The sequence below is a fragment of the Fringilla coelebs genome (genome assembly GCF_963513975.1).
Source record: "Fringilla coelebs genome assembly, chromosome: 1".
Taxonomy (NCBI): Eukaryota; Metazoa; Chordata; class Aves; order Passeriformes; family Fringillidae; genus Fringilla; species Fringilla coelebs.
This window is the reverse complement of record NC_140028.1, coordinates 24,938,334-24,958,335: the sequence shown is the minus strand read 5'-3', so window position 1 is coordinate 24,958,335 and position 20,002 is coordinate 24,938,334. Positions and strand designations below refer to the sequence as shown.

At 37.5% G+C, this 20,002-nt stretch overlaps 1 protein-coding gene across 2 annotated transcripts in view; it reads left to right on the top strand.

Annotated features, from left to right (window-relative positions):
• Positions 1-807: 807 nt before the first annotated feature.
• TMEM67 (transmembrane protein 67) overlaps positions 808-20,002 on the top strand; it is a gene marked incomplete at its 5' end in the record, with an annotated part of 30,443 nt that continues 11,248 nt past the window's right edge. The window contains 14 exons of one of the 2 annotated variants that reach the window (XM_084226049.1): positions 808-994; positions 2,919-3,007; positions 4,463-4,556; positions 5,982-6,081; positions 6,535-6,604; positions 6,711-6,785; positions 7,993-8,055; positions 10,312-10,466; positions 10,585-10,693; positions 12,210-12,296; positions 14,200-14,265; positions 17,147-17,303; positions 17,674-17,797; positions 18,610-18,715. In XM_084226049.1, coding sequence (XP_084082175.1) covers positions 808-994; positions 2,919-3,007; positions 4,463-4,556; positions 5,982-6,081; positions 6,535-6,604; positions 6,711-6,785; positions 7,993-8,055; positions 10,312-10,466; positions 10,585-10,693; positions 12,210-12,296; positions 14,200-14,265; positions 17,147-17,303; positions 17,674-17,797; positions 18,610-18,715 — 1,482 coding nt within the window. Of the gene's footprint in view, positions 995-1,020; positions 1,057-2,918; positions 3,008-4,462; positions 4,557-5,981; positions 6,082-6,534; positions 6,605-6,710; positions 6,786-7,992; positions 8,056-10,311; positions 10,467-10,584; positions 10,694-12,209; positions 12,297-14,199; positions 14,266-17,146; positions 17,304-17,673; positions 17,798-18,609; positions 18,716-20,002 lie in introns of those variants that run through there. The other variant, XM_084226050.1, reaches the window with a different exon arrangement.

The window sequence follows — 20,002 nt, the reverse complement described above, 5'->3', positions numbered from 1 at the left end:
TAACAGTTGTTGAGCCAACAAAATAAACAAAATGAGAAATAAAACATGCTAATATCGAAAATAATAATAGGCAATTAGCACACAGGAGAGGGACAATCAGAAATAACTAAAATCCAGGACATGGTGTCTTGCAGAGTTTTGGTAACATCTGAGGGAATGAGACAAAAGGCAGCGGGCAGAAATAGGCACAGAAGTTCCACCTGAGTATTGAGAACTTTACTGTGCGGGTGCACTGGAACAGGCTGCCCAGAGAGGCTGTGGAGTCTCCCTCACTGGAGATATTCAAGAACTCTCTGGTCACAATGCTGTGCCATGTGCACTGGGATGGCCCTGCTTGAGCAGGGAGGTTGGACCAGATGACCCTCTGTGGTCCTTTCCAGCCAGACTCATTCTGTGCTTCTGTGCGATGTGAACAAGAGTGTGACAACGGTGTAAAAGGTAAAGGGGAGTAACACTGGCTGAGTATCCATTGTTCTAGGCATTTTGTGATTTCACCTTGACACCACTTCCCTCTCTGGGGAGAAATTAGAAACACGTGTTCCATTTGGATGATACGCTGTGCATCAGTTCTAGAGACGAGGTATCGGAAAGTGCAAACCGGGCCTCGGTGTCCTCTCGTTTCTCGCTCCCGGTCTCGCACAAGACGAACAAAACTGAATAGACCAAACACAAACCCGAGCCAGTGCCCCCTCCCTCGCCCCGCCCCGCCCCGTGGACGCTTCGCGTGGTGCTGTGGCGGGCCCCCGGCGCTCGCCGTACCGCGCGGCTCTGACCAATGGGCGCGCGCGGGCGGGGCGCGCGGTGGCCATGGCGACGCGGGGCCGCGGGGCCGCCGCTGCCGCGCTGCTCATGGCGGTGTCGGCGGCGCTGCCCCCCGCCCGCGGCTTCTCCGTCCCGCTCCAGCGCCCCGAGGACTGCGGCACCGAACACTACTTCGACAGCTCCCGCCTGGCCTGCGCGCCCTGCGGGGCCCACCAGCGGCAGAGCGCGGGCGGTGAGCGATGGGGAGGCGGAGCTCGGGCGGCTCCGCGCTGAATCCGCCCCCAGCAGCGGGAGGTGCGCAGTCGGGGCTCAGGCTGTGGCGGTAACACAGACCTGGGAAAGCCGCGAAAGGGCCAGGATCCCCCAAAGACCTGAGAGGCCCCAGCGCAGCTGTGATGTACCTGAGATACAGCTCAGAGAAATCACTTTCGACCTTTTTCTAATAACCTTTTTTTTCCTCAAGCATTATTTTGTATTTGCATTTTCATCTGTAAAATTCTGCAGGACCCCGAATTTAGATTCTCGATCACTTCTGTAACTTGTAACTCCTTGTCAGACTTGAAAGTCTGAGATACCAAGTGTCTGAGATCCTCGGGCTGTGCCTATACTAGTCCAAGTCCCACACGGGAGCTTGGAGCAGGTACAGCACAGCCTGACAGTACTAAATGGAAAATACAGATAGTTGCCTGCTTTCTTTGGGGCATAAGGAGGTATTGAAGTGTCCATCTTTCATAAAATACACAGTCTAACAAGAGTGAGAGTTCCCTGGTGTGTGTACAAATTTGAGGCTGAGACCCAAGAACATCTCTTTCCACAGCTGGTGCTTCGTGGGAAGCAGTGATGTGGAGGGCTGTGTTCACAGCTGCTGCGTGGAAGCTGCTCACCTTCACCACCACCACCATGGTGTCCTAAAGACTGATCCCATAGTTCACTTACTGAAAAAAATACACTATTTGTTTTCAGATCTCCTGGGTGTCTAGATCCATAACTTCTTTTTAGGCTGAATCTTCCTCTAAATAAAGGGCTTCAAGGAGAGGAAAATGCCAAGGGGAGGTTAACAGTTTATTTTTACCTGCAGATCTAACTGAGGCAGTGTAGGTAGGTGCCACTCAGTGCTGTTTGCATCTTGGCTGAATTCATCTTGTGATTGCCCTTGCACTCCTTGGCTAGCTCATCAGTCTGGATTCTGCTTTCAGGTGACATGCCTAAAAATCTAGGTGTTGTCACTGTGAGTGTCACAACTCAGACTTTTCATTGATCTAATCCAACTGGGCTTTTTCTTCTTTAGAATAAAGTAGAAACGTTTGATCACTTTGACAAATGTTTCTGTACAGCTGGTCTCATTAGAATGTACATTAAGGTTATAAAACTTTCCACAGAATTTGACATTATTTTTGCCTGCACAATTCAATAAGCTTAAACGATAAAAACAGTTTATTAGTACATATAATCAGTTTTGGTTTCCGGTATATGTTTTAAAGTACAGAGGGAAATTCATGACACTGAGACTGGAAAAGTTTCTAAAAAAAGTAGTTGTTGAGCACTAGCAGGTGGGCATTATACTGTGCTGTGAAAAGTGTTTAATTTCATACAAAATGTTAAGTATGTTGTGTTCGCTCACTGAAGACCATTCAATATAAACCTTGATCCCCATGCACAATTTTAAAAGCCTTGAGTTTAAAACAGCAGTTCAAACAACAGTTATATTTTGAAAAACCTTTTCATAGGAACACATTTTGGTTTTAGGACTGATGTCAAATTGAAAAAATAAAACCTGTATACAAACATATAATGCTGGTGTTGTAGAGAGGAAAGGCTGTAGCAAGATTTACACGGAGAGATTGTATCTCTTACAGACCAACTGGTAAAATTTGGTTTAATTAAAAAAGCCACAAAATACAAGCTCTGTGTCCCTGTTCCACCCTGGTAGATCAGTCAGCCTTGTAATATTCTCCTAAAACATCTATGTGCAAACTGTAACATGGGCATTTTTTAAAAAGCAAGATGGTTTTCATTCACATCTCATTCAAGTGTTTTATGTGTCTATCTAATAATCCATCTTGATCTCTTGAGAACAATAGTAGTTGTTCTTAGTATTCTGTTACAACCAGTCTGTTCTATATAGATTAAAAGTGCATTTGTTTCATTTTCTTCAGGTAGTTCCTGTGAATGTGAGCCAGGATACAGGATGGTTTCTAGTAATGGTGGGTTCTCTGTTACTTGTGAAAAATGCCCAGAAAATATGGTAAGTATTGAATGTTTCATGTTTGCCATAATGATAGAATAGAAATCATTACCATTATGGGGTTTTTAATTTTAAATTATGTCCTGACTGCGAGTTATTTTTCATTAATTTAAAATATTTTTGCATAATAGTCTTTGATTGGGAATTTTTAAGACCATGCTAATATGTAGTATTTTTTTTTCAATTTAGAATTGTCTATTTCTATTATTTTGCAGGCTTTTTTTAATGACAAATTTGACCCCACAGACAAAATAAGAATTTTTTTAAGTGTTTAAGTTCCTTCCACTGCTTTTCTTCTCTGCTTTATCCTTGTCCAGAGAGCACAACTCTGTACAATGTTAAAGATGCTTTTCAGCTCATAGTGTCTTAACTGGTTATTTATGTAAATACTATTATTGTAATACTTAGTCTGTGTCTTCATAATCTACAATATTTCTACAATATTTCATCTCATTTCTTCTAAATGACCTGCTCCTACTATGTTACTTTAATTACAATTATAGTTTGATCAGTTCTTCTGACCTTCCTTGACAAATTGTTATCATTTTGTGTTATAATCTCAGCATTGATCCAGAGACAGCAGGCTAAACCAGATTTTTCCCACTATAGTCAGCAAAGAAATGTATTTTTCCATCAAATCAAGTTTTGAGTGTGAAGCCTTCCTGAATATTTCTTTCTCTTCAATAGCTATAGAAGAACTCTCAGGAGAGCAGCTTACTTGCCTGAGTTAGGTGTTCGGTGGCTAATGGGCTATGTAGGTAGTTTCCCTTTTCTTTCCGTCTTCTGGCTTTGTGTTAGACAAAGACTTTGGCACACACCCTTTCGTGTTGTGGTCTTTTGCTGTCTTTCCTCTTTCCTGCTATGGTGGCATTTGCCTTTGATCTACTGCCAAGGCTTTTGCAAAGATAAAATGGTCATAGTGGAGAAGGGAGTAACATTAGTAGCGCTTAAGGGTGAGCAGTTGTCTTAATTTTCCTCAGTGGTTTTTATCTGTAGTGCAGTTACTTCATAGTATAAAATAAGTGTGAATGTGAATTGTCTGGGTCGGTACAAAATTCCAAACAATTATATAAACTGCTTCACTTAGAACTCTTCAATTTTCATTACTTCTGTATATTTATTTGCAATTGCAATATGCAATTTATATGCAAAATGTCTATGTATGCATTGTTATGTTTATTCAATGTATCACTTTTTAAACATTGTACTTTTAATTTTCCCTGAAGGATGTAAGTTAACAGGTTCAGAAGTGCTTAACTTTTTTTTTGTGTGTCTGCTAGAAACTACTTTTGCCAGATTGTTTGGCCTTTTTTTATCTTTAAAAGCTTCATGAATGTTATTGATGTTTTATCTGAACACATTTTCTAGTAACTAAAGGCTGGATAAGGCATTCTTCACAGATATTGGCTGATCTCTCTATTTTTGAAAATTCTAATGTGTTATATTTTATTTTAGAGCGGAGTTACTCAAGATGGATGGAATTGTATTACTTGCCCCAAAGGCCTGACTTCAAAAGGAAACTGTAAATGCCCCAATAATGAAATACTAGGTAAAAAATATATGCCAACTATGAGATAGCACTTCTTTTAGATATTTGAGTTTGCTAAGATATGCTCTTCTGTTCAGTAAGAAAGAAAATTTTAGATATGTTTTCTTATCTAATGTAAAAATTCAACATTTCTCTTGATCTTAATTGTCGTGAAAGACAGCAGATAAATCTGTACCATTGCTCATTGCAATAAAAACTATTATGCAAACATTCCATAAATGAATACTGGTGTATCACTTTCTTCAAGTTCTTTGGCATTGGATGGAGTCATTAAAGTTGGAATAAAAATGATGTCAATACAGACTATAAAAACATTACAGTGTTTTGAAGTATAAAAAGCAGTAAAGGAATCATACCTGCATGAGTAGGTGGAAGAGAACAGGCTGAGCAAATCAAGCAAATGGCTGTGCATTAATGTCAGTGGATTTCCTGCCTCCCTGAGACACTTGTACCTGTGACTTTCTGAGATGTGCTTCCCCATACTTGTGCTTCTTACTTGATGCTCTCTTGTAGTTGCAGATGATATTCGGGAGACAGAAAAATAATGTTAAATGTAGTGTTTGTGTTAAATGGATTTTTGCTTATTTTGCATGGTAGAAACATAAGAACAAAGTACAGTTTTCATCAGTGGTGTAAAACATAAAAGCTCTTGGGACCTCTAGTTTTCCTTATTTTCAAAGACATGGAATGCCTGTAATTCTCTGAATAAGTATTACAAATGTCCACTTTGGTTATATTTCTAACAGAGTATATTGAAGAATCACTGCTTTCCAGATCAATAATTTTAGATTTTCCTAGGGATCTGGAAAACACTGAATACCAGTCTTCTTCTTTAAACTTTAAAATACATTCCGGGCCTTTATGGTAAAATATTGAGAGCAAAGCTGATTCTGTAATTTGATGTGGAGGAAGAACATTAGTACTGTATTTTTTTACTTTTCTTTGGATCTTTTTTTTTTAATAATTAGATTTGAAATCTCTTGCCAGATGATATAGTCGCTGGAAGATGCAGTTTTGAAACTTGGAAATTGTGACATTTCCATGAATCATTTCAGATTAAATGTAATTTTTTTCCCAGTAATTTGCAAACTTGTTGTTTTGAATTTTTGCTTTGCAGTGAGGCCTTTGTTTGAATCTTATTCAGGATAAATAACAGAGGAACAGCCAAACTAGACAGGAAATGTTGCATTTCTCATTCAAAACTAAACTGCATGTGCACAGCTATAAGCAGTGCACACATACATACGTGCATGAATGTGCATTTATAGTGGATGTTATTTGCATGTTGTGCTCTTGATTTTTTCAAAATAAACTCTTTGAATTTATTTTAGATCTGCAGAGTTGCTGAATTTTTTCACATTTATCTTGAACTGTGTGACACTGCATCAGGCAGTTTTATCAGAGTTGCTTTTCTTTTCTGCTTAGTGGAAAGAAGCGTGGATGGTGTTTTGCTTGATGAAGCATCATGCATACATTGTAATGGAAGTGAGCAGTCCTTCTCTGCCTCAGATGCATCAGGAAGCAGGTGGGTGCTCTTTGCCTTTTGTGATGATAAATTTAAATGTGTCATGCTAGTTTAAATGGGATATTCCTGAGGAACAGACTGTTTCTTTGGGATGACAGTTTTGAAGGCAGGGAATTGGAAATCCTCAACCCTGTATGAAACCCACCATGTTTTGTGCTCACTGAGGTCCTTATATGGCCAGCAGCTTGGTTCTTTTGTCTTGCTTTAGTGTGACTAAAAAGCAGGTTTTGGATTGGAAGCAGAAGAGAATTCTTATTCTGATAAACTATTATTTGATTTATTTTCTACTTCGCTGATAGTAGAAACAAATCAGTAATCACTTTTGAAGTTCAGTTCAAACTAGTGAAGTTGCTGATGCTGTTCCTGGGCATACTATGTAATCAACTTTCTCTGAGGACTAAATATCATACTTAATTACATTTTAAGTGCATTCTTCATGTTTGTGATCCATAGGTGTGTAAGATGTGAAAAGACATTCATCCAAGTAAGCAAGTCTTGTGACTGCAACAGCCCAAATATTCTAGTAAGTAGAAGAATGGTTATTTTATTGAAGTTCAGAAAAAGAAAAGTTATTTTGACAAGTGTATCAATATCTTATTAATAATTTTTTATTCTTTTATTTCTTTCAGACTGGGGGGTTGTGCTTCTTGGCTCATGAAGGCTTACCCCCAAAGGGAGTTGCAGCTGTTCGTTTTGCACAGCTAGTAAGTGTATTTATTCTAAAACACTTTTAAGCTTTCTCATTACTTAATTTCAGTAAATATTTCAAATTCCCTTTTTTTTTGTCTGATCCCAGTGATGGCAAGGTCATTTGCATCAAGATAGAGTACAGGTATGGACACCAAGCAAGCATTGTTATAATGGAGTAAGCTTTTAAAAAGTCATGCAGTTTTGGAGACTGAAAAAGGGAAGTAATTTACATGACTTTAGTATCAAAACTAGTAGGACGTGACCTTTTGTATTAATTGTGTGCATTTAAAGCATACTCTTGTATCACAAAAACATGCTGAAGAGTCCATGAGTGCCTCTGGACTTTTTCACTATATAAAATTTGTATTTGTGTAAAACATTTGAAAAAAATACAAGGCTTGAGTTTAATGCTTGATCTTAGAGCCTATAGTAGAAAATGGGCACCTATAAAGTTTGTCTGTGAAATTGCTGAACTCCTTGAATTGGCTAATGAATAAAAATATGTTCTACTGACAAGCTTGAAGGGGTTTTCATTGTTTTAGCTAATGAACTTTCATTAAATGTGAAATCTGATCAAAGTTGGAACCATTTTCCAAGTGTTTCTGAATTCAAGAAATACTGTGTGGCTAAGAAATGTATTTTGCTCCTAAATGAGCTGATGTTAAAAGCTACCACTTGAAAGAAAGTGAAGAGCAGTCTTCAGTTTTTCAGATATCAAACATTCATTTGCTCCCTGAAAATGCCATCTTCTAAGTAATACTTTATTGAAAATATGTCTTTTCAGTTGCTTACAGTATGTGTGAAGGCTATGTGTAGTTCAAATGTGAGTAGTTATAAAAAGGAGATTATAAAAAGGAGGAACTAATTAATTTGGCAAATTTGGTCCTGAGTTAGATTTTCCATTAAGTCAACATCTTACCCTTGAAATTGTTAGTACTTCCCTTCTGTGGTAAAGAAAACTTCCCCGTCACAGAATCCATATTCAAAGCTTAAATAGTTCAGTTCTTTTCCTGTATACTTTGTCTAATTTAGTGAAGTGAAAGAAATTATTGCATTATGGTTGTGTTTTGAACTGATATTGTTAGACTGAGATATTTACAAATGACAGAATGGTCTTGGAAAAAAATAAGTAGCATTGTCTAGCTGACATAGTTTTCCAGACTGTTACACTATGTAGGAGTTGTTGTGAACAAAGACAGTGAAAAAGTTCCTTGTTTGCAGGGTATAACACTGGCATCAGCATGGTTTCTGAAAAACCTTCAGTCCTCAGCCTTTGCCTGTTGGGTGAGTTTCATTAATGTCTGCAGTTTGCTTTTTTGTACAGAATGGTACTCTATAAAAGCATGTCACTTTTATATTTGGAACTTACCTTGCTTATTTTTGAAGAATTTTATTTTGAGATGAGAATAGAAAAGAAATAACTATATATACGGAATGCATAGAAATATTGAGGGCTAGGAAATGTTAATACAAGTCTACAGTGTTGGAATTTTCATAAGATGAATGGTGTTAAAGAAAAAATCCTTCAATATTCGGTAGTGTGTGATCTACAATCCATATATTTGGATATAAATGAGCATATCCAGTATTTACTGGCACCTGCTCTTTACCTCTTAGTTGATTTTCAATTATTCATAACCATGGAACCACCCTTTTTAGCTTTGCTTTGCTTTCTGTGTGCAAGTGTTATTTACCACTGTGTTGCTCTGGGTGACTGTAACTGTGGGTGAAAGAATGGCTACGGCAACAGAGTTACAGAGACTTTTGAAGGGCATATGCCTCTGCCTCCCTTTTACCAACTCTTGTCATCACACATTCTCATTTCCTTCTGTAATGCTCTCCTGAAGATGAGATTTTAACTTCTCAGGTTCTGCTATCTGTCCCTATCTGTCACAACCCAAAGGATTACCTGTTCAGGAAGTCTCTAAAGATCACGATATGGATTTGCAGGATTCTGTAATACACGACCACATGTAGTCTTATTTCCTATATTTTTTTTATAAGAGATTACTGCAAGTTATTACTGGTAAAGTGAGTATAGTTATGATTAGTAAAGCAAGTGTATATATGTACTCCAGTGGTAGCAGCAGTCCATAGTAGCAGCAGGCATGCATTTCAATATTACAAGTTGCTGCAAAATGATCACTAGGAAAGCAGCAAAGGTGCTTATGATGAATTACCCATATGTGTATGTTTTATTCCAAATAGTACCAGTATAGTACTCAAGAAACCACTCCCAGGAGTGAGGCCTCAAAACTGATGACAGATGAAGTTTCACTTCAAAGATGATCAACATTGCAGAATCTGGAGGCAGTCAGGCATCCCTGGCCACAGTCTGGTAACTTGCCTAGGGGAGTTCATAGAAAAGTTTGTGTAGGGGACCTCCTCTGTGTGTAGAGATTGAGAGAGAGATGAGAGGCAGGGACAACAGATTCACTCTACATTTTGGGAAAAAAGTAATTTTTATATCAAAGACACGTAAGGTGGTGTAGGGCAGCACCACCTGGAGCAGCCAAGAGATGACAACATTTTATATCTCAGGCTAGTTTTTATGTTTTCCAGACTGTTTTCCTATTCTTTAATGTACAACCATCAATAGCAGTTGCCTATTCCTATTCTTTTGGAATGTTTTCCCTCTTCTAAACCCTAAACCTTGTCTAGACTCTTTTTCATCTTTCCAGATGTTACAATTCCTTGGCTTCATGCTTATTGATGGTATCTCAGGTATCTCTGAAGTTCAGGTACCCAGCTGCATTTCTCAAGGATGTTTCAGACTCCCATGCCATGTTCTCAGGCTGGCAGGTGTTCTTTCAGTCAGTATTTCAGCAGACTTTTGTTCAGAATTTTCCCAGATCACCTTTGCAGCTGCTCCTATCACCATCTCATACACACAGCTCTGAGATGAATTCTCCCACTGGTCCCATTCATTATCACTGGCATCAGTTTATCCTGTTTGTCTGCCTCACTCTGCTCAGCCATTCAGAGGTGCTGCCTGCATGTGATGAGCAGCTGCTGGTCTGACCCACACAAATGGGGGTAAGGAGGTGGCAAGTTAATGCCAGTGCAATGAGCCCTACACACAGATGCCAGGTGTCCCCTCTGCATACCACTTGGCACTGGTGTGTTTACCAGAACTGAACAAGGTACATGAAGCTGAAGAGAAAATACTATGTGTATCTATAGTTGTCAGTCCGAGGTCTTTGAAGGAGTAATCTTTGCAACACAGTCTAAGTGGTATTAAACATTTTCATTCTTACTTTGTTTTCTAAGTGCAGGTTTTGACTTTTCTGTCAATTTTTACCATCTAGTGGATGCAACTAAAATAAGCTGAAAAAGTGAGAGTATTGATTTGCAGATCTATAAAAATATGGTACCTGAATACCTGGAAGAAAATACTAGGTATTGACAAAATAAAATTCCTTACAAATGAACACAAAGGTTTAGGAGTGGCTTCTAAAAACATTATAATTTTATGACTGCCTCACAAAAGGAAGGAGTAATTAAATACTTTTTTTCTGTATTCTTGTTTCTCCACTGCAGTTGTACTCTAATCTAACAGCATGCCAAGCTCTTGGAAATATGTGTGTGATGAATATGAACTCATTGAGTTCTTCAAGTACTGATGCCTGTGGTTTGTTTCAGTATATTTTTGTCAATACAGCAAGGGTAGGCATCATTCATTCAATACCCTACTGGTAAGTTGCCTTTTCCATAACTTTTGGTCTTTAATAGCTTTTTATGGGAATTATTATTCTAAATGTTCTTTGATGAAAAATATTGCTTCTTTAGAGAAAACATTGTAATTCTTTTCAGGAGACATAATCTTCCATGGCTGTATTATGGTGACCAACCAGGATTAGCATCCCAAGTGCTTGAGAAAAATCATTTTCCTACAGTCTTCACTTTTAAGGGAGCAGATAAGGTAGGTGTTGGGTGATAGACATAAGGAAGCATCCATTAGGAAAAGGACATAATCACATAAAAAGGCTTAGATTTATTATAGATGTGACTCTACTAAAGGTAAATTTGAGGCAGTTAGTGTAACAAAATTCAGTGTGAGATCTTACAGCAGAGGAAGGTGATATTTACCTAAAATAATATCTGGTCTCTTCCTTTGGTTACACTTTCATATCCACATTCTCATAAGGCCAAGACATGCTTGCCTGTGTGGTGTGACCAGGGCACAAGGAACAAAGGATGCCAGCTTTTAACTGTTCATTGTGTCCCCAAGGATCTGGATTGGCAGTGGTAAACTAGTAATTAGACAAACCTTTTAGACACCTTAGGAGTCCATAGTTGTTTTGACACTGTCTTTTGCTTCAGAGTGTTGTTTACTTCCATCTTCGTAAATCTGAGGCAAAGTCGATCTTTGTCTTTTTTTAAAATATGTACATCCTTTTGTCAGATTTCATGGTGAACTCGTGAAAAAGAGGGGTAAATGTGATGTGCTGTATCTTTACTGCCACCCTCCTGCTGTGCCAAAGTGCCAGGTCTTTTGCTGACAAGTTGTCTGTGCCAGGTTTTATTACAATCCATTTATCAGCTCTGTAGCTGAGAAAAATATTCTTCATCAGTGTTATGTGGGGTTTACTGCTTTCTGATGCTTACACACACATTTCTCCCCCTACTCAATTTATTTGTAATATTTCTGTTACAAATCTCTACAAGCTGATTGTATCAGAGATAGATTCAGTGTATTACTCCAGCCTTTTCCTCTTACTGCAGTTAATTATGGGAAAAAAAGGAGGCGAACAAAATAATTTTAAGGTTAACAAAGCCAGATATACATCCCTGGGAGGGATGGACTGCTTAAGTAGTTTGTTAATTGGCACATTTTTATGAAGAAATCAGATAGTAAATCAAACAGTAAAGTGATTTATTTTTCCAAATTCGTTGTAAAATCAAATCACTGAAATAGGTTATTCAAGTTCAGCTAATCACTGAAAATAGTACTAGTGATAACCTGTTTGTCAGTTATAGTGCCACATTTATCTAGAGTTTTCTTATTGACTCAAAAATAAAATTGTTGTGCCTTTTTCAGCCATATTCTACAAGGCTATGTTTTAAATTAAACAACATGACAGTGTAGCAGTTGTTTTAATAACTAAAATACTTGTTGTTCCTCCTAACACTGAAGGTCCTGGAAGCCCTCTAGATTCCAGCACTGTATACATTAGAAATCTGCATAGATTCCTGATTAGGTTAGGGCATGTCTACATATGTATAAGTTCCAGTGGAGTTGTAGAAGAAAGGTATGTTTTTGTAAAAAAGTAAACTACCAAACCCAAAATTAAAAACAAAATCAAAAGGGCAAAAAAAAAAATTAAGGATTGTGCTGAAAGTTTTAGGAAGCATCAAACAATTAGACAGCAGTTTCTAAAATGTGTATGTCCACTTCAAGGCAGTTTCATTGGTCTTTATCTTTTTTTCATCAACAGGATGTAAAGCTGAAATTTATTGCAGCCTCGTTTGATGCAGCAGGAAACTTTCTTAAGTGGCAAAGTTTGGAAGGAGGTCTCTTACAGGTATGTTTGATTATAGTTATCTTCTCTTGATAACACAATGTTCTGAGTGCCTTTAGCCAAATTAAGACAAAAGCCAAGAGTTTGGTTATTACACTAATGACAGTTCATAACTGTAGCACTAGGTTAGGGAAAACAGCTCTTTGATCTTGCTCACAATGATCTCTAGAAAATCAGAAGTATAGATTCATCAACACTGCCTTAATCCTTTGGACCAGTATAAATTTGGCATATTGGAAAGCTCTGAAAAATAGTGTTAATCATTTAGAACCAGCTATCTCTGTCTTCCATTTCGCATAGTTGCTCGTGTGTAGTTTCTTATTAAACCTCTTTTTCTTGTTGAGAAAAGTGTATTCTTTTGCTCTATGCCCACATGTGTTTATAGATGATGCTATGCATATGTCCCCATTAGATGCTGTCAACTATTTTCACACATCATTGGGGTGACAGTCAAATCAGTGGTTATGTCACTGTCAGGGGAGGTAGGAAAGTTGATCTACACCATTTTCTTTGCATTGTCTTGGGATTTTTTTGCTTGCTTGTTTCTTTTTGTTTTAACTATAAACTGCAGACTATGACCAGCATGTGCCCTTTTCATAACAGAAAGTTATAAATACATGGTGGGAGACTACATAGAAAGGGGGAATACTGGCTGGCAGTACCCTTGGCCACTACACCCTCAGATTTCAGGGACACACACTCTCCTTCAGCACTACCACGCTGTGTAGTGAGGCTGTGAAAAAATGCAAGTAAGCAGCAATTAGAAAGGTCAATAGTAATTAGTCTATCAGAGAGAACAATGGGCAGCTGCAACATGTTACAGAATAGAATTTGTTTAGCAGTCCAGTGGTGATTTAGGCACTCTCACTATTTCCCTAGACAGACAACAATAGGAACACTAGCAAGAACAATTGGGAATTGTTGGTTCCTTTTTTGTTGGAGAACATCACTTCAAACAGCGTCTATAGAAAAGCAACTGACATTCAGGATTTACTTTGTTATTGCCTCAGGATGAGCCATCTTGTGTCTGTGTCTCCAGTTTTAAGGAAAGCTAGTGTTTAAGAGAACAGGTTACTAAGATGGGTACTATGCATAGAAAATTATATATTCTGACATATAAGTTTAGGTTTCTTGGGGCACATTTATTTTCTAGGGCAAAGCTTTTTACAGCTATCAAGAGCCAATGGGGAAGGAATAGCATTTCCATTCAAAGCCTCCTTTAATAGACTGTGCATGATGATAAGACATCACAGTGCTAAAATGGTCTCAATGCATAATTGTAGCAATTCCCAGAATTTCAGTTTCACACTAATAGAATTGTGTTTTATGCAAATTTAGACTTCATTTTCATTTTGGGAAAATGGCTCTGGCCTCCACATTAGACTTTGGACCATTTTTTTCTGGATTAGGCTGAATCTGCTGCTCTTTGCTGAAAATATAAGTGCTGTATTAGAAAAAGAAAAAAAAAATCTGTTACTTGCTATAACTTTGATTCTCTGAGAATGCCAGCTTAAGAGAAACAAGGCTGTATGAATGTGGACTTCTTTTCTTATGGGATTCTTGAATTTAGCAGAAGCCTCTGATTGAGCTTGAGGCAATACAGTGCACTGAATATTCAGTCCACAGAAAGATTATTCTTGCCTGTTTGGATGCTGCTGTCCACAAATTTCAGTGATGGAACTGAAAAATACTATGCAAGTATGAATAAGCTAAACCAGCATTTTAAGCACATCAGTGTTAGTGAAATAAATAATGGTGTTTACTCCAAAATAAATCCTTCTCTTAATAAAAAAACTTCTAAAAATATCTTTTGTGAGAACTCTTAATACATAAGTACTTGTAAATATTTTTCACATGAGAAGATGATACCTTTGAATTAACCTAATTATAACTATGTTTTATTCAGCTTTGTCCTGATACCCAAACTAAATTGAATGCAGCTTATGTTTTTGGAACAACTTACCAACAAAATGTAAGTAAGATATAAAATGCTATTTTCAATTTTTTATTGAGCTGTCTTGTATGTCATTAGTTACTCATGGCATATTAAAGAACCTTTGGTGTTTAGGCATAAGCTACAACATGGAGTTCTTTCTTGGGAAATTTAATAAATTTAGTGTGGGTTTTTAAAAATTATTTAACTACGTCACAAAACTTGTTTACTACGTAGCATAATCACAGTAAATTAAACTGGCATTTGTATTTATGAGCTTGCTGACTTTGCAGTGGAAGAACACAGTGCCTGAATTATGACAGCCATGTGCTTTGTATCATATCTCCAAATTTTCCTACCACCATCTTTGACCAGTTTTCATATGGAAAGAAGGCTAATCCGGTCATGCCATGCCTGCATATTGTTCCTATTTACTCTTTATAGTATGCCCTGAGTTTAGTGAATTCAGTAAAGAGATTGAAAGCGTATTTTAATTGAACAGATGACTCATCAGAGAAAGGAGATTCTTTAGCTGTCTTAACTATGAAAAAACACTGTTGGGGTTTTCACACTTTACTAAACACCAGGAAAGGAAGAGGGAATAGAACACTAAATTATGTCAGCTGCAGAAATGGTTCTGCCAGTGATAATGCATCATTAATTTTTGTCACTTAATATGTTAGATGGGAAGGTGGTAGTCTCTTTGGCAATGGAGTGGAGAAAGAAACATCTTTATACAACTCCATATATGTGCACAGCATCTCATACCTATATATTAATATTGTTCATTAACTCATAGAACATTGAAAACCATTCCCCACATGATGTGTTGAAGTGTGAAAATACAAAACTGGCTGCTATTTAGGTGGTGTGAAAATCTTGAAAAGCAATAGCTGTTAAAGCTTACTCTGGGAAATTTAATGTGTTTACCAAATAACATTTACAAATATTTTAAAAATATTTTTATTTATCAAGATATTTAACACTATCTTTCATATTGTTTAATGTTGTTTAATCCATATTTCAGTATTTCAGATAGAATGAAAACATGTTCTATTTACGATCATTGGTCTAGTTGAGTATGGGGTTTTTTCTTTTTAAAATCTTGAGTATTTGACATTGATTCTGTATTACCTGTTGTTAAGTATTAATAACAGTAATATTGTTGGGTTTGAATAGATACATCAGTAACTTACTGAGTATATTTTAATGTCATTTTCGTCCATTATTTGCATTACTTTTTTTTTTTTTTCCATGTTGCTTTGGAGAAATAGTGGTTGACAAATTATATGAATATTTAAAATGCATGATTTTTCACATTTGCAAAAAGTTACCTGCTTTCACATGTAACTTCTTCACACAATCACAGAGTGGTTGAGGTAGTCAGGGACCTCGGAAGGCTGTCCTGTCCTGTAGGGCAGGTTGCCTAGGACCATATCCACGTGGTCTTGTCTGCAGGGAGTGACTCCACAGCCTCCCTGGGCAACCTATGTCCGTGAAAACCTGTGTTCTGATGGTCAGAGGGAACCTCCTGTGTCAGTTTTTGCCCATTGCCTCTGGTCTTGTTACTGGGCACTGCTGAAAAGAGCCTGGCTCTGTCTCATACACCGTCCCTTGTACAATATTTGTACATTGATAAGATCCCCTGAGCCTTCTTATCTCCAGGGAAAAGAGTCTCAGCTCTTCTTCATAGCAGAGATGTTTCAGTTTCTTTCTTACCACAGTGGCCTGTGCTGGACTGTATCAACTAGTCTAATTTCTCTCTTGTGCTGGTGAGCCCAGAAGCAGATTTCATGACTTCAGCATTTACATTTCTTGACTTTAATGTTTACGCTGTTTCAAATTTTATGTCTGTGAGGTTTGCTAGGATATTTTTACCAAATCTGTTGAAAATTTTAAGAGCTTCATTCTCCACATTAGTCATTCTAGTTAATTGCAATTATTTCCAAGAAGTTTGCATAAGATAATTAGTAGTTTGTAAATGCTTGCAGATAGCTGGAATACCTTGTCTATCAGTACTTCAGTAAAGCATTTGATACCATTTCCCACAGCATTCTCAAGAAACTCTCTGCTCGAGGCTTGGGCAGGTACACTCTTCACAGGGTAAAAAAGTGGCTGGATGTCTGGCTCAGAGAGTGGTGGATAGAACTAAATCCAGCTGGACACTGGTTGTGTTCCCCAGGGCTCAGGACTGAGGCTGGTCCTGTTTAACATCTTTACCAAGGATGTCAGCAAGGGAATCAAGAGCACCCCTCAGCAAGTTGGCAGCTGACACCACACTGGGTGGGAGTGTTGATCTGCTGGAGAGGCTCTGTAGAGGGATCTGGACAGTCTGGATCAGTGGGCTGAGGCCCATGGTGTGAGGTAACAAGGCCAAGTGGCAGGTCCTGCACTTGAGTCACAACCACCTCATGCAGTGCTTAGACGTGGGGAAGAGTGATTAGAAAGCTGCCCAGCAGAAGACCTGAGATTGTTCAACAGCCAGTTGGTCAAACATAAGCCAGCATGTGCCCAGGTGGCCAAGAAGGCCAGTGGCATCCTGGCTTGTACCAGGATTGTGTGGCCAGCAGGATTAGGGCAGTGATTGCCCTCTGTGCTTGGCACTGGTGAGGCTGAACCTTGAGGGCTGTGTCCAAAGCCCCACTTTAAAAGGACATTGAGGGGCTGGAGCATGGAGAGAGGGGCAACAGAGCTGGTGAAGGGTCTGGAGAGCAAGTCCTGTGAGGAGCAGGTGAGGGAGCTGAGGGTTTAGCCCAGAGAAATGGAGGCTCAAGCAGAACCTTGATGATTCTGTGATTCTTTTTTATTGTGAAGAAGTGGGACAGATTCCACAATAATTTTGTAGGGAAGGAATCCACAGCTTGACAAACTTACTAAATGGTTAAAGTGATCTTTTAATTTTCACTTTTTTTTCTTGTAGTGCAAAATTTCAGTTTCTAAGATTTTATCGGATTTTGCTAATCCAGTTTTTTATGACCTGTTCCTTGAATATAATGGTGGCAATGGACAGCAACATCTTTGGGCTCTGCCAGTTTTAAATTTGAATCTTCAATACAATGAAAAATTTGTTAATCAAGGTAAGATGGTGATAGTAAGATCTCTATGAATTTAAACAATCTGAAAACTTTAAATAGAAATAACCTATACACAAGTAACTACTGTTACTGTGTTGTGTTTAAAGATACCACAGCAACCATAACTTCTTTCCATTTTAAAAATGTAGTATTTGTGGGCAAGTTCTGATAGTTTAAGTGCAAGCTTTGGTTGCATACACCATTCCAATCAGTAATATGAACAAATAAAATAATCTTATTTCATTATATATTTGTATAAGTTGAAAATAAACAATTTTAAATCCTCAGTAGTTACTATGTGTTATACAATTATATGTGTTATTTCTAATACATTTCATTCTTTTTGTGTGTGTGAAACTGTCATGTTTTCTAGGCAATAATATGAACAACTGGCTTTTGACTCGTCGATTTTTTTTGGTGGATGCACTTAGTGGAAAAGAGAATGACTTGGGAAAACCACCGAGGGTAATTCGGATTGCTAGCGAAATAACAATAAGGTGATTATTGTATAATTGTACAGTCTGCATTTTATTGCCCTAAAGTTGTTTTGTTATGTATTTTCTAATATGTCTAATATGTAATATGTTCCACTTTTTCAATTGCATATTTGGAAATGGATTGAATTTCCATAGGTTGTTCTGATGAGTGAAAGAAAACAACCTTGACTTGTGGGAGTTAAAATCACCATGATTCCCTTCCAGGTACAAGGATCAGACCATGTTTGCATAATACAAGTTAGCAGATATTCAGTTGCTTCTTAAAAGCAGGTTTTGTCTGGAAAGGCCTAAAAACTCCTCTGTTAATTCTTTTTCAATGTGTGTGTTGCTGACTATGCAAGGATCTTATTTCATACTCCGTATTCTTTTTTGCAGTATTTTTACAACCCATTGCATATTCTGTTATACAATCCAGAATAGGCTTGTAGCATTTAACTAAAGTTGTGAGACTGCCTGTTAGGGTCAGTACTGGTTGCTCATCTCAGCTGGAATATACTTTGGAAGAAACTTTTTTTCTCCTTCTTTATGTGACATCCTCCTGTAAGATGCAGACAGGTAAAGATTGATTCAGGTATTTTCTTACAAGTAAACAATCCTTCCCATGACTTTTTTTTATATATTTCTGTACATGCCTTTGTACACTCCAGTTGTACTTTTAAAATGTGAAGTGCCATGTCATTGAGTTAGAAATTCTCATTTTATTGATCAGGTTGTTCTGTTCATTTAGTATTTTCTTATATGTTTCAATTATTGCTTCCCAAGCACTCATCCAGTTGTTTTTTAATTAATAATAATACTCTGTATTTCTGCAGTATCCGTCTGGTATCCCATACACAGAGAGGAACCATCTACCCTCCTCTAATTACTGTTGGTTACACAGATGTGCTTATCCAAAACCCTGAAACCCAGAGTGTGATGGTGAGATCTTTGTGCCACCTTAATTATACTTTTAGTTCTGTTGGAATTCCATTTTTTGGTAGTAGGTTATAAAAATCTAATAAGCAGTTTCTAGTTCTGATCAGTTTTGAAGTTACAAGTTTTCACTAAAACCTTTTAAAACAAATCAGTTTAAAGTATTCTCTTTTCAGTTTATCTTCAGTCTTTTTTAACTTAAAACACTTGGAATTTGAAATTAGTTTTATAATGCTAAATTGGGCTACAGTTCAAATAAAATTATACACACAAAATAACAGATAAAGTACTCTGTGGAGCACTGCAAGCAATTTATGCAAGGAATTAGTATTTTTATTTAGAACAATGCATTTAGAGGAGGTTGTTATGACACAAACATTTCAGATCACCTGTAATTTAAGTTAAAAGATTGGTTATATATTTAAAACATCCTTTAGCGTTTCATCTTTCTGTACTGAAAACCACACAATTCTGCTGTGACAGATGCAGAAGGGACGTTTCCTATTTTCCCTTTCATGGGCAACAGCACAGATGTCCCATTCTTCTCTCTTGTTGGTATGTTAGATCACACTGCTTTAAAAAGTAAAAATACTGATCTTAGGCTGGTAGAACAAAAAAAAAAATTATTATTAGCATTTTCTGCTTGTCAGCCTTCAACTGTTCAGACTTCCAGTACAAATAGACATCTGGCTAGAAGAAATTTGTGGTGCTAGAAGCATTCCTTGAGTTCCATATTAGTTGCATGGAAGCAAGAGAATTAGAAAGATAGAAAAATCAAGACATTTTCTTCCTGCCTAAATGATGTCTTTATTTAACCACTGAGACAGCACTGTATCTAGAAAGTAATTCATTCAAATAGTGATGGTAGGAACAATTGTTTTCAATTCTTCCATTTTCTGTCCTATTATTTCATCCTTCCATCTAGATCTGTGAGATATATTTGGGTATTGCAAATTTTGTATGTCTTGTTGCATTTAAAAAATTTTATGCAACTGAAAAGATACATTGAGTTTTGTTTCCAGTTTCTGTAACCACTGAGCTCATAGTAACTGAGGATATTTAGACTTAAGTCCAAGTGCGGTGATAGAAGGAGGTCTGACAGGAACAAATGTTTGGGGAACACAAGATGTTGGGAAGGAGGGATTGGTTTTGGGGGTGGAGGTGATGCTTCATTTAAACTTAATTAGAAATACTGCTTATTGTCATGCTTATGTAATTTTAGCTGTGCAGTGACAGAGACTCAGGCCAAAATATTATAAAACCAAGATAAACGTTCTCTTCCATGACAAATTT